Below are 12,832 nucleotides of genomic sequence, written 5' to 3' on the forward strand. Positions count from 1 at the left end.
CCAGGGGAATAGGGTGGGGGCCGAGGAAATAGGATGTAGTTATCTTTAGCATTAGGTTTGGATGATAGCAAAATATAAAATATTGACATACCTGCAATACTAATAAGTTACATGTCATAATTTTTCAATATTGCAAACTGGTAGTTGATGCTGTTGTTGTTGCCAGTTTTTTCAAACATAGTACTTTTTATATGGTCTGCTAATATGATATGATATGATATTTATTGCCTTAATTTAAAAGTAGAAGGAGGTGCCATTGCAACATGTCATTGTATCATTCGTCAGTAATTTTAGATTAACTGCATTATTAAAAGTACTGGTTAGCTTGCCTGTTAGACCTTAATATACTCATCCCCCTGATTCCTCTTACTGGAGCTGTTTGTTTGTGTTTGTGTTTGTGTGTGTGTGTGTGTGTGTGTGTGTGTGTGTGTGTGTGTGTGTGTGTGTGTGTGTGTCCTGCTGTGTTTGGACAGCGCAGCTCAAAAGCTCTATGCTAAGCGCGTGGCCAAATGTAGCCTGCTTTTTTGTCTTTGTGTGCGTGCGTTTAGCCTTCTTTGTGTGTGTGTGTGTGTGTGTGTGTGTGTGTGTGTGTGTGTGTGTGTGTGTGTGAGCATGTGCCTGGCTGCCCATGCTGACTGTAATGTAGCCTGTCATATATAGGTTAACACTACTCCCTAACTTACCCAGCCAATCAAAGCCAGGAGATGAGAGGAGAAAGCCCAGTGGCCCCAGGCTCTACATAAGGTTGCAGTGCCTATCGACAGCACCGACGGACCAGCTTATTGACTGGCCGTCTGGCTGACTTGCTCACTAGTCGTCTGCCTTGCTGGCTGTTTAGCTGGCTTTCTGCCCGTCTATCCCTAATCTATTTGTCTATTTAAAGTCTTAGGTTTATTGTATCAGCAGGAACTGGGAGGGAGGCAATAAGTGGGATATTTGACCCCCATTGCCGGTCTAAGTCCTTGTACTTATTCGCCTCCTGATCTACGGGGGTGCTGTCCTGTCACATGCTTGTCTGTGTGGCATCAGAGACGGAGCCAAAGAAACGGGGTGGATTGTGTGTTGTTGTCATGGTCCTGTTGTTGTGGCCGCCATGTTCTTGGCGGACTCTGATGGTGATGGAATGTGTGAATGGGCAACAGTTTACTTGCTGTTTTTCTCTCTTTCAGTCTCTTTCACTCTCTCTCTCTCTCTCTCTCTCTCTCTCACACACACGCACCTCATTCACCACACCACCCTCCTCGCCCTGACAGGATTACAGCCTCCTCTGTGCTTTTTAATTAACGGGTTAAATAGACCCCCTACTATGGACCTCAAAAGGGGCTGAGTGTGTGGGGAAGGGTGGAGATGGGAAGGTCACATGACTGTTCATTTAAACCAGTATTAAAAAGAGCCCTGTGTCCTTCTGATTAGCATGATTGTGTGTGTGCATGTGGATGTGTGTATCAGAGCAGAGGCTGATCAAAAGGCTAATTAACACATCCGCACTGCAGCCGGGTGATTTAGGAGACAACATTCTGCCATTTTTATATTGTGTTTGTTAAAATATTATTTTAGACTAAGCAAAAACATACTCCCGTGAACACATTTAAAAGATTAAAACACTGTTCCAGCATTTTTTTTTACATCAACATATAAATCTGAGGAAAATTGATGGTTAGAAACTTGGGATATTTACTGTATTTTCCTGGTCATGAAGCAGGTTCCCATAATTTCGTTATGTTTAACTGAGAAACAGGGCAGGCCTAGCATGGTCTAGTGATTAGGCAGATGCATTCAACCAGAAGTCCCCTGCCACTGCAAGCATTCACCTGGCTGAATGTCCTTGAGAAGGATGAAGAATCCTTCACCTTTGACCCCCTCTCTCAAACAGAACAAGACATACATGAATAAAAATCTTCATTATATCCTGTATTTGCTGTGTTTTGGATGAAGATACATTGACCTGTTTGCTCATACAGACACAAACATGGCTGTGCTATTCTTGAGCGCAGGAGCACAGATGCAGACACATGCATGACTACACATGTGCTACACACTACATGCATGCATGCATACATTCACAAGCAGCCACGGCTATCCTCCCCCCTTCTCAAGGCATGTTGACCCTCATATATAGGTCATGCAATGTTCATGCTTTAGAGTGTGAAGTGCGTATCATGAAGAAGAGAGCTGCTCTTGAGTATTGTTGATGTAAGGCTCTAAAAATCTCAAGTATATGTGAAGTGTTGTTTTCCCAGACGATTCCTAGGCAAATGTATCATAAATTAATTATAGGGTTAGTTTTTTGGAGGGAGGGTGGGTGGGATTTTTTACTACTCTTCCCTCTTGGGCTGTACGCATAGTAGACGAAGGATAACATTGTCAAAATGTGCTGCCCCCAGTGTGCCACAACAATTATACTATTTATTTTTCACAAATACATTTTGTAATGCCTGTACTGTGAAATGCATGTATGGTTTCAATTCTGTAGATTATATTACGATGGATACAAGTGATGATTGTCTTTATTTGATTGTGTGATCTTTCAATTATTACGACATTTCATTTGACCCCAAATTCAACATTGTGTTTTAAGATGTAATAATACACATACTGTTGACGTAAGATCATGCCAGCAGCAGATTTAGAGTACTGTACATATTTAAATGGTTATTTTTTATTTATTTACCTCAGCTGAAGATAGAAACAGGCCTTTATCTGGGGTGCTGTCAGACTTTATGACACCGACAGTAAATTTGTAGAATCATCTTTAAAACATGATGAAATTGATGAGAACATTTATTAGGGGATCTACTGGGAGGTTAGACAACTACTGTTGAGGTTACTGAAGCACAGTATGCCTTGCCCTTGTGTGGATGTTACACAATCAAGCGTGGGAAATAAATCAGTAATTCATCTGCAGAATAGACTCAGTTTAAAGTTCATCATTGAGGCTTGACAAGAAATGATCTGTTAAGAAGTTAAGAAGCCCTTACCTGTTAACTTTACAGTTAAAACATGGGAAAGTAATTAGCTGATAAATGCATGGATTGCTGATTAGTACTGATTGTGTGCGAGACAGTTGGCATGTCAAGCATTCCAAAGAGACAGACGGACAGACACATAAATCGTCTGGTTAGTTAAAGCAATCATCTTGTCAGTAAATGTGGTTTAAAAGGAGATGTGAGATGAAATGAGGTTTGATGTTCTAATTTCCATAGATATGCAAATGGTGGTTTGGATTGTTGTGGATAACAACGGAGGTGCTACGGTCTGAATTTGTGGAATGTCGGTGAGGCTCAGTAGAACATGTTGACACCTGTGATAACATCAGTCATGGTGCATGCTCCTTTTAATGTACTTTGGGCAACACGCAGTCAGGTAAACACACAGGCAGAGAGCCTGTGTGTCTGCAAGCGTGATGCGGATTCTCTTTGATTCAGACAGATAAAATGAAATAAATGGGGTCATGGTTAGAGAGGTCCGAGAATTGATGAAATATATCATCTTGTATTTAATCTCAAATGAATGTTTACTCCCTTTAACATGCTAATGAAATCCTTTCCAGTAGTTTGAAGTACATGCTACTGAGGGTCTGTAGTAGAATTTATTGCCTATGACAACATAAACTGAAAATTGAAATGCTTTGAATTGATTTGATTTGAAGGCTGGAGTCAGCACTGGCGAACCACTCCTTTGGATACGCCACATTTAAGTGGCGACATATTCTATTTGGTTCTGTCTTTTAATGTGTCTGTGGCTTCTTTGACATGGTTATGGCACTCACCCCGCTTTAACAAGGGTCTGCTGTCGCTATGCTGTTAATGTTTTCATCCAAACACACCCATTCAATCACATAGAAGAACATACTGTAGTGTCAAACTGAAGCACAGATGTTTCATACAACCCAGAGACGCACACTTAAAAACTATATTCTTAAAGGTGTTTACATTTTGAACTTACATATACCTTACAAACAGCAATTAAATAACAGTATGCCATTTTTGTCCCCACAGAAATCCTAAGGCCACGGTGCAGAGGACCAACAAGAAAGTCAACAATGACCCCACATTGCGCATCCAGAACCTCTCTATTCTCATCAGGCAAATAAAAGCCTACTATCAGGTAAGATTTCTCTCTGCTGAACAAGCTGTGGAGTCAGATATCGCTTGTTCCTCTTTTTGCTTGATCAAGTTGTTCAACAGTATCAGTGTTGGGTGATGGTTACGAGCTATTTTTTGCAGTTATCAAAGCGGATCTATTGATATGGGTCGAAATCATGATGAATAACTTGTGTAAGCATGTTCATGTGTGCCCTGGGCTGAAGGTAAACTCTTAGTAAAAAGGTACACTCTGTTCCCATGTTCTCTTACACATGAGCTGGGGTGGCCCGCATTGGGTGGGTTTTTGCCCCTTAGGTTACAGTGGAAAAAAATGCAATCAGACAACAGCTTTCACTTGCATACAGAGTATTGAATGTGTCCTCACAGGCACATGCCACAAGAAGTCTTGGCAGCATAAACACAGATATATTTGCAGATGTCTATGTGTGTGACTGCGTGTGATGTGGTATCATGACCCCCATCCAGATGTCAGAGATTGCCCAATAAATACACAGAGACATCGGGAATGTGAAACACATGAAACCACTGATCCGCCTCTCCAGCTTACTCTGAATCATTCGACTCATGTACTTTCCTCTATTTAATCTCAAACATGATCTTGTGCAGCATTTCCGTCCTGGATGATGATCCTGATATATCAGCCTCAGTTTGTCTCAGAAGTCTCATAAAGAGACCAAAACGTCAAAAAAGTAGCTCACAGTGTTATCCTAATGCCTGCAAGACAGATTTGGACACTTTAGTCAGAGAGATGTGAAGGTGTTATCCCATTTTCAGTCTGTGTTTACTGCTTAGCACAATATCAGCTCATCAGGCCCCAGAACGCGTCATTCTCACCACAGTTGATCGCTACTTCAACCAAAAGGAAATGATTAAGACTTCTTATCAATCTAATGGACTGAAGAGAAAGAGGAGCAAAAGATGGAGGAAAGATGAAAGATCCTTGGTAAAAGGACATCAGAAAATGAGCCCTACCCTTCTCATACGCAGCACTTCAGTGTAAATTTGGTGTTGTGATCACAAGTGGAAAGATGTTAATGCTGGTGGGAATGATGCATTGATGTACGAGCAGTCAGAAAAATATTGTACTCATACTGCATTTTTACACAAGCGTCCCAAACCATCTCTTGACCACTTTTGCAGTATTCACGAATGGCATGCTACATGCTTGATTTGCCTGTGTCAAACAACTTTGGACAAGGGTTTGCAGCCCACATCCGAGGCGAGGCTAGGATGCCAAATAGCCGATGTAATCCTAATCTATAATCCATCTCACTCTGTGTGGCTCAGTGTAAATTTGTGTTTTTTTCCCCCACTTAGCAGTGTACATAATTTCTCACTTTCAGATGGATCTTAACACTCTATGATAAATAAATTTGAATAAATTTAGCTACATAAAACTAGGTCTGAACATGACCTGAGATCCTGAACTGTCTACCTGACCCCCTTTGAATCCTGTTTAAACGGCTAAACCAAAGCCTGGCTGGCCTTGATAGCACATGGTCCTAGTTTCTCTGCATTGTACAAGTTACTGTATCTTAGACAGTGTATTATCATGACATTATCATACCATATTATGTCACTTATCCTTATTGTTGGGGCATTTTGAAATGTCATTAGTCTAGATTAACAATATGTGCTGGTATTCTACACAGCAATGTCATTTCAACACAGCAGACACGACTAAATGTCAAGTTGCTGTTTCAGTTGTGCAGTTCCTTGGGTTTACTTGAAATGTTTAGCTTTTCTATTTTCAGTGTCTAGTCATACTGTATTGCTTAAATGCAGTGTCAGCTCTAAACCCCAGATCTTAGCAAATGTAAACAGTCCAGAGAGAATATGATTCACTGCATTGCTTCAACAGTGTCTCAACTAACCAGGAATTGAGCATGACCCAGCATGCTGTTGCGACAGTACAGTGAGTTTAGGAATGTTATCATGGTTAAGCAGTCACACTGACAGAGACAAAGATTTCCCACACTTCAGACTTGGGACTGTGACCCATATCCTCAGGGGCTGTGGCTGTGCAAGGGCTGCGTAAAGGCACTTATCATATAATTTGGTTTTATTCAAATAAAGTATGAAATGAAGAAACAGTAAGTTTTAAGGCCTACTTTTTGCTGGATCTAATTATTTCCTCTGTAACTAGATGGTGCTAGAAAGCAGCTGAACACTTCTTAAGGTTGATGTTTTTATGTATTTTAGATAAATTAAAGTTCATAAATGTGCTTCTTGCATGTGTGATGTTCTTTTATTTTGCGCCAGTCGTCAAGTGACGAGTGTCACGGATTGGTTAATTGCTTTGGTAGATCTTTTTTGCCTTGCTTCTAAACATCCTGTTAATCACTCCCCGGTCATCTTATTTAAACAATCAGCCTATTGTGTAGACTTTGTTGTTATAAGCCTACAAAAGCTCCACTAGGCCTCCTCAAAAGGATAGCAGAATTATCTCGCAGTCAGTGGTTGGGTCAGTGGCTACTGGGGTTAAGTAGTGGTCAGCAGAGTCTGTGGATGATGAGATGACGGGAAGGGTTAAAGACATTACCTGGGGGCATCTGGGTCACTGGGTTAGTGATGAGACATATGCTACATCTTAACCGTCCTCATACAGCATGTTTAAGCAGTGTTACTCGCCTTTTATTGTCAAAAAGAAAGCATTGCTGCTATGAAATGCTGTATTTTTTGGCATTGAAAGGATTTGTACATTGGAAACATTGCAAAAACTTTGTAAAATCTAGTCCATCTGCACAATTTCCTCATTACTTTGAGTTGCATTTTTAGTCCTTTTTTATAAGTTTTACTTTTGATCAACAGATTTCAGAATCAGGGCTAGTTTCCAGTATTGATTAATCTGCATCAGAAGTTGAGTGAGTGTTGTTTTGGAGATCTAAATGCAGGCCAAGAATCGCAATGTTTCTGTGCAGGCATTACTGCACACACTGCTGTAGAAGTTGTTTCAGCTTTAGGAGGACAATGTAAGACTACAATGACACTGTTGTTCATCTACGATGTTTCGTTAATCTTCTGTTTGTCCCTGCAGCGCTCTGTTGACCTCCTGGTCATGCTTTTGTTCAGCCACTTGTGTGCAGACTGTGAAACACAGAGACCACCTACATGTTAAAATGCCCCATAGTTCCATGCTGTCCTTGCTCTGAGTCTGTCTACCCTCTTAATGGCCTTTCAGGGACATAGCCAGCCACTGAAAGTCACTCAGTGAGCCAGTAATGAGATGTGTATTAAAGTGGACATATTAGTGTGTATTTTAGACAAAAACCAGGCTGTGTCACATGTGGTTCTTAGAAAATAAAATGGCTGCCTTGTTTACATGGGGCCATCTATCTTTTGTAGTTTTGACTCTGTACTCCAGTTCAGTAGATTGGAAATGGCACAATGACTTGGGATTGAATTACTGACTGTCAGCTGTGGGCATTGAGCCTCTGTCCTTTTTCTGCTGTGCTGTTCAGAGATTTTGGAGGGCAGTGTATTAAAAATGGCAACATGTCCGACATTGTTCACCCATATCTTAAACACCCTTAAAGATGAAAGTCAGCTGTTTAACCTCATCATTGTCATTGCTTCAATGCAAGTCAAATGTGCTGGAGTACAGAGCCAAGAACAGCAGAAAATATGTTGAGGTCTAAATACCTGAGGATCACACTGTTCCTTCTCTCATTTCTGCTCTAAAGTCAAAAGGAACCTGTTTTAATTGGAGTAATGAGGAGGAAAATTAGGTTTGATGTATGGTTGTGTGGCGCTCCCCTTTTTCCTACGGTTGTTCAGTGGATTGTTGGTTTCAGATTTCCAGAGACATATGGATGAAGACAGGACCATTCGGGTCATAGGCTAATGGACGTGGCAGGTTTTCAATTTACTGTACTAAGCACTTTGAAAGAGGACTTGGAGTGAGTGGAGGCCTTGCATGCTTGGTTGGTTCCTTTGATTCAATACATTGATCTCACTTCAGACTCTTTTAATTACATTACATTTTACCAGCAATCTTAGATCAGAATCGGTTAGAAACCACTGTATGTCGACAGAGCGAATGGTCAGTATGTTTTCTCATTGGAGTATAAGAGAAGAAACCTAAGTCATGCAGTCATGCATGTCTGTGATGCTTTTTAAATACCCATGCACTTAAATGTATTGTCTCTACTATAGAATCTCTATATTTCATTGGGAGGAAGAGGGAGGGGAGACTTTATTGAATTGGAGCCCTTGCTGACTCACCAAAGGATCCTCTGGTGTCGAGAGATGGCTAATTCATTAACCTTTTTGAACCATCAGAGGCTGGCAGTTGAGGAGCGTTCTCCTCCCCCGTCCCTTGCCTAGTTTTCCACTCCCCTTCCTGCCCTTTCACTTCTGTACCAGACGTAATGTGTATGTGTTGTTCATTTTCCACATAGGAGACACATGGAGATTGACTTTGTGCAGAAGTTGTGAAACTCCGATCGGCACCAGACGAGAACTGGAATGATAATGGTTTTTCTCTTGGGCTGAGTTTCCAAGTGTGTGTGTGGATTATATATATATATAGTGTGTGTGTGTGTGTGTGAGAGAGGTTGTTCTGATACAGTAGGTGGTGTAGGAGGAGGTCATTGTCTAGACAGGCTTCAGACTTAGATTTCAGAATCTGGTGAACAGATCAAGCCTGAACAGCAGTAAGCGTGTGTTTCTTGTCCTTAAGACAAGTACTGTGCATTTTTAATGTCGTGTAGACGCAGACCTGATGATTGCAATATTTCCTAAATGTTAGTGAGGGTAAATGTTCATCCTAGCAATTATCGCATTTCTGTTTCCTGAGTGGGGTATTAACTTTTCCAGTTGTTTGGTCATTTCTGTCCACTGAAGGTTTCATGTCTTTGGCAGTCAGTCCAAATATACGCTGGGCCTCTTTTTAATTTAGTGGCCTTGGTTTGGCATTCTTAAGCGGGGTGTAATATGGAGCCTCAACTAGCTGAGCGAAATTCTTTGTACTTTTACTGTCTTTTCTCAAAGTTGCTAAGTGAATCCCTTTATCCTGGTTTAACAGAATCGGGCTCCAAGGGCATCTGGTGCCATTCAATGACAAAACTACTCATTCAAACTAATGTGAGGGGTGATGCCTTTTTACCAGTGACAAAAAATTGGTATTTGAGTCATTAGAAAAATCTGTAATCTCCAGTGGATGCTAATAAATGTTGTTTGAATGCAGGCTGTTGTGCATTGCTCTGCAGTTACAGTGAATGTCTCCTGGCTCACATCCTTAAAAAAGGCTGTAGAAGTTACTTTTGGAAATAAGAGCACCTCTGTCCTTTCTTTGCCACTGCTTTGGTTTGGGGTGTGGCGTCAAGGCCGGGAGCTCTGTTTTGACTGTTTAGAGGGTAACAGAGGCCACCATTCATGCTGAGCAGGCCTCGTCCCAAAGCTTTGCAAGGTTGGTGAGGGCTTTGAGAAGAGGTAATGTTGGATAGGTTATCAGGCCTTCTTTAGGTGCCTTTTGTAGGCAAAGTTGAGACCAGCCTGAGTATTTTGATGGTCCGGGGTACATTAAAACAAAGTTTTATCAGTCATTTCGGCACAGAGTTTTAGCCTCTTGTTCCCGTTGCTGTTTATGTAATGAGTATTCAGTACTTGAATTTCAAACCCAGGCTGCAAAAGGTTGTCAGTTGTAACACTGTCATTAAACCTGAGTAAGCACAAGGGTTAAACCTTTGAGATGACAAGGCTGTCTCACTCCCCTGCCTTTTCTGCCATGCTGAAAGCAAACTTGTTTAATTACTGACATTAACAAGCTTTTTTCGTCTAAAATACAATGAATTATCATGTGTTATTTTCAGTTTTGAAGAAGATGAAGAATTCAGGAATTCAGCTTACTCAAGTGTTGCCTGGTTTGGGGTGTAAGAGGATGGCTTTTCCCCTTGTTGACCTAAGGCCTCACAACGATGCTCAGTTACTGGGGTAGAGTGGAGCTGCACAGACACATGCATACATGCACACATAATCTGCTGCAACATACTGTTGCTATGGATGGCTGTTTTTGTTTTGAGTTAATCAAATATAGAGAAAATTATTTTCCATCCTTGTTTTTACAACTTTTGCCTCAAGCAAGTGGTTGTTTTTATTACTCCCAACTAAAACTCAGTCATAATATGCAAATATTTTTCTATACCTTCATTAATAAGTCTGGAATTCCTTATTGACTCCTTGTCCTGCTGCTCCTTTCAGCGTCAGTCATGAGCAAATCAGTTTATTAGGGCATGTGCTTGTAGCTGCAGGCTAAATGCGTGTTGTCATGCAGACTCACATGCTACACACTCATCCTGTTGATGATGTTGTAGCAGCAAGCTAACTAGCTAGGTTTTTAAACAGTCACATAGGCAGGAGGCAGACATCTCTTAGAGGTCGAGTAAGGAAACATAATTCAGTTCAAATGTGAATTAGATTGATCTGTCTGGCTCAAGCCACAAAATAAACTTAGAGCTTTTAAGCAGTATTTCCTTTCTGCTTTGATCCTACAACAAATTGGTGCTTTTAGTAGCTTTTGGTATTATGTTTGGCAACAAAGGAAGAAAAAACACAGAATCGCACTTGAAAATGACTGCTACAAATATGACTAATGTCCCAACTAAATTCATAAGCACTATCGTTTAGCCATACAGAATACTTGTTGTGTTATGAGTGCACAGCACGGTTTGATTCAGCCTGATGAAAAGCAGTAACACATCCCATTCAAGTGAAATTGATTTGTTAAAGCTAAATTGATTTTTCTGCTTTCACATTCCTGTCATTGATATGGTTCATACACAGTCATACTTGTTTTGGTTTTTTTTGTAATCACAAACAGAGTGGAATTATTCCAGTAAATGTAGTTTTCTCTGTCTACGAACAACAGGGGGAGGTATTCTAGTAAATGTCACCCAAGCGTCATTTATTGCCACTGACTTTCTAGTTAGCTGCTAGCTGTAAACAAGCCCTCACTCACTCTGAGACATATTTTGTACACAGCCAATCCCCACTGAGATTTCAAGTCCTTCATGTTGAGAAGTATTCCAGTTTACACCCAGAACCACTCACCAATCTCATCATATAATCACAGCCTTGAATGGAAGCTGAACATTGGCTCACCAAAATAATACACTGTGCCCATACAGTATGTGTGCATACATTTCTGCAAGCACTTTCTTTGTGTGTTTGTGCGTGCGCCCAGTGAGATGGAGTACACATGAAGGGGAATTTGTGGCAGTTACGATTTAGAGTAGGTTCCCATATGCTAAAAGGGAGCTATTTTTAGGAGCTAGCAGAGTTACTGTATTAAGGGGAAGCTAGAAGCTGGGTTCTTTTTTTCCATCACTGAACTAGAGCACGTTGGTTGTGTCAACAGGAGTCAGTGCTCTGTGGTTTAAAAAAATATATTAAAATCAAGCCTGTGGATAATTTAGAAAACAAACTCTTGATAGCAGTTGAAAAAACAGGCCCAGTGATTAAAACAGCCACTTTTTACTGTAACATCCAAACATCCAGGTTGTAGCAAGTAAACACATTTACTCAAAACCAACTAGCAGCTGTTCTGCAAGTTTGGTGCTTTGAATTAAACTGATTTGCAATCAGTACATTGTCAGACCAATCAACAGAAACAATCAAGCCTCATTTGCGTGACGTCTTAAAGAGAGCAGTGTGATATAGCATATGTGTGATTGTGTGAACTTTTCCAGCCAGTGTGAAACAGAGCCCTGGGGTGATGGGCGGAGGGGTCAGTCTTCCCAGCCCACCTGCCTCCACCTTTGAGACAAGCAGCAGGATCAGCCCGTCCACTCGTTCAGCCTCGGGGCTCCGTTGTAAAAAGCACTCTAGCTGACAGATAACAGTGGAGAACAAAAGAAACGGGGTACTAATGGCTTGTTCTCTCCTCCTCCTCCTCATGTAAGAGATGATCTGTCCATCTGGCTGACACTAGACCCTGACTGCTGTTCTTTTCAGTGGAGTTTACTTCTGAGCCAAGAGCAACTGTTGACTGGCTTTTTTTGGTGGGTCAAATCTAATTAATTAGTAATTCAACAGGCATGTTGGCTGTATTTCGTTTCCTTTTTGTAATGAAAATTGCACATAACCAGGCATTATATGATGATTAGTGAACAACTTGCATAGGATCATTCTTAATTCTCCATAGTTTGGTCTTTTTAAAGGTAAAAGCCCTTCTGTCATTCTGCAGGGCTTAAAATAATTAAAACGGAAAACATTAGTGACCAAGTCTGTTTGTATTCCACTAGGTAATCAAGCAGTAATGACTCTCAGTTGTGGAGCTTTAACGTTGTCATTAAGGCTTTTTCATCATCTGCACAAATGATTAGAGACTAGATTTAAAGAAATTCAAAATGGTCCAGCTTTATAAACATTGTTGATTAAACCTGAATTAGGCTGCTAGTGGCCAGCTTGCATCCATACACAATCCCTATAGAGATCGTTGTTGTTTTCCTGTTAAAATACTAGATCCTGAGTCTGAATAAGAGGGGGGGGGGGGGGGGGTGTTAGAAGAACGAAAGCCTTTAGTCATCTATCCAATGAGCGACTCGAGGGATGTTGCTTTCCTACTTGAACTGCAGTGCGCAAACCCCTTTTGTGTTCTTATGGGTCTGTTACAGTGCTGAACAGCAGGAAAAGCTTTCTTTGCATTGGCTCAGTTCAAGGGGATGTATTGACATCTGGTGTTAAGTGGTTTGTGTGTTTGTGAGTGTGTGTGTATGTGTGTGTGT

General features: G+C 41.0%; 1 protein-coding gene across 6 annotated transcripts in view; it reads left to right on the forward strand.

The window, feature by feature from the left end:
- Positions 1–12,832, forward strand: part of ccdc88ab (coiled-coil domain containing 88Ab) — a 65,251-nt gene that overhangs the window by 6,949 nt on the left and 45,470 nt on the right. For all 6 annotated transcript variants that reach the window (XR_013077770.1, XR_013077771.1, XM_076742586.1 and 3 more), the window contains exon 3: positions 3,999–4,107. Coding sequence is in view for 4 of the 6 variants with exons in the window: in XM_076742586.1 (XP_076598701.1) it covers positions 3,999–4,107 (109 nt within the window). In the remaining 2 variants the exon portion in view is untranslated. The remainder of the gene's footprint in view (positions 1–3,998; positions 4,108–12,832) is intronic.

This window comes from Chaetodon auriga, chromosome 11 (genome assembly GCF_051107435.1).
Source record: "Chaetodon auriga isolate fChaAug3 chromosome 11, fChaAug3.hap1, whole genome shotgun sequence".
Taxonomy (NCBI): domain Eukaryota; kingdom Metazoa; phylum Chordata; class Actinopteri; order Chaetodontiformes; family Chaetodontidae; genus Chaetodon; species Chaetodon auriga.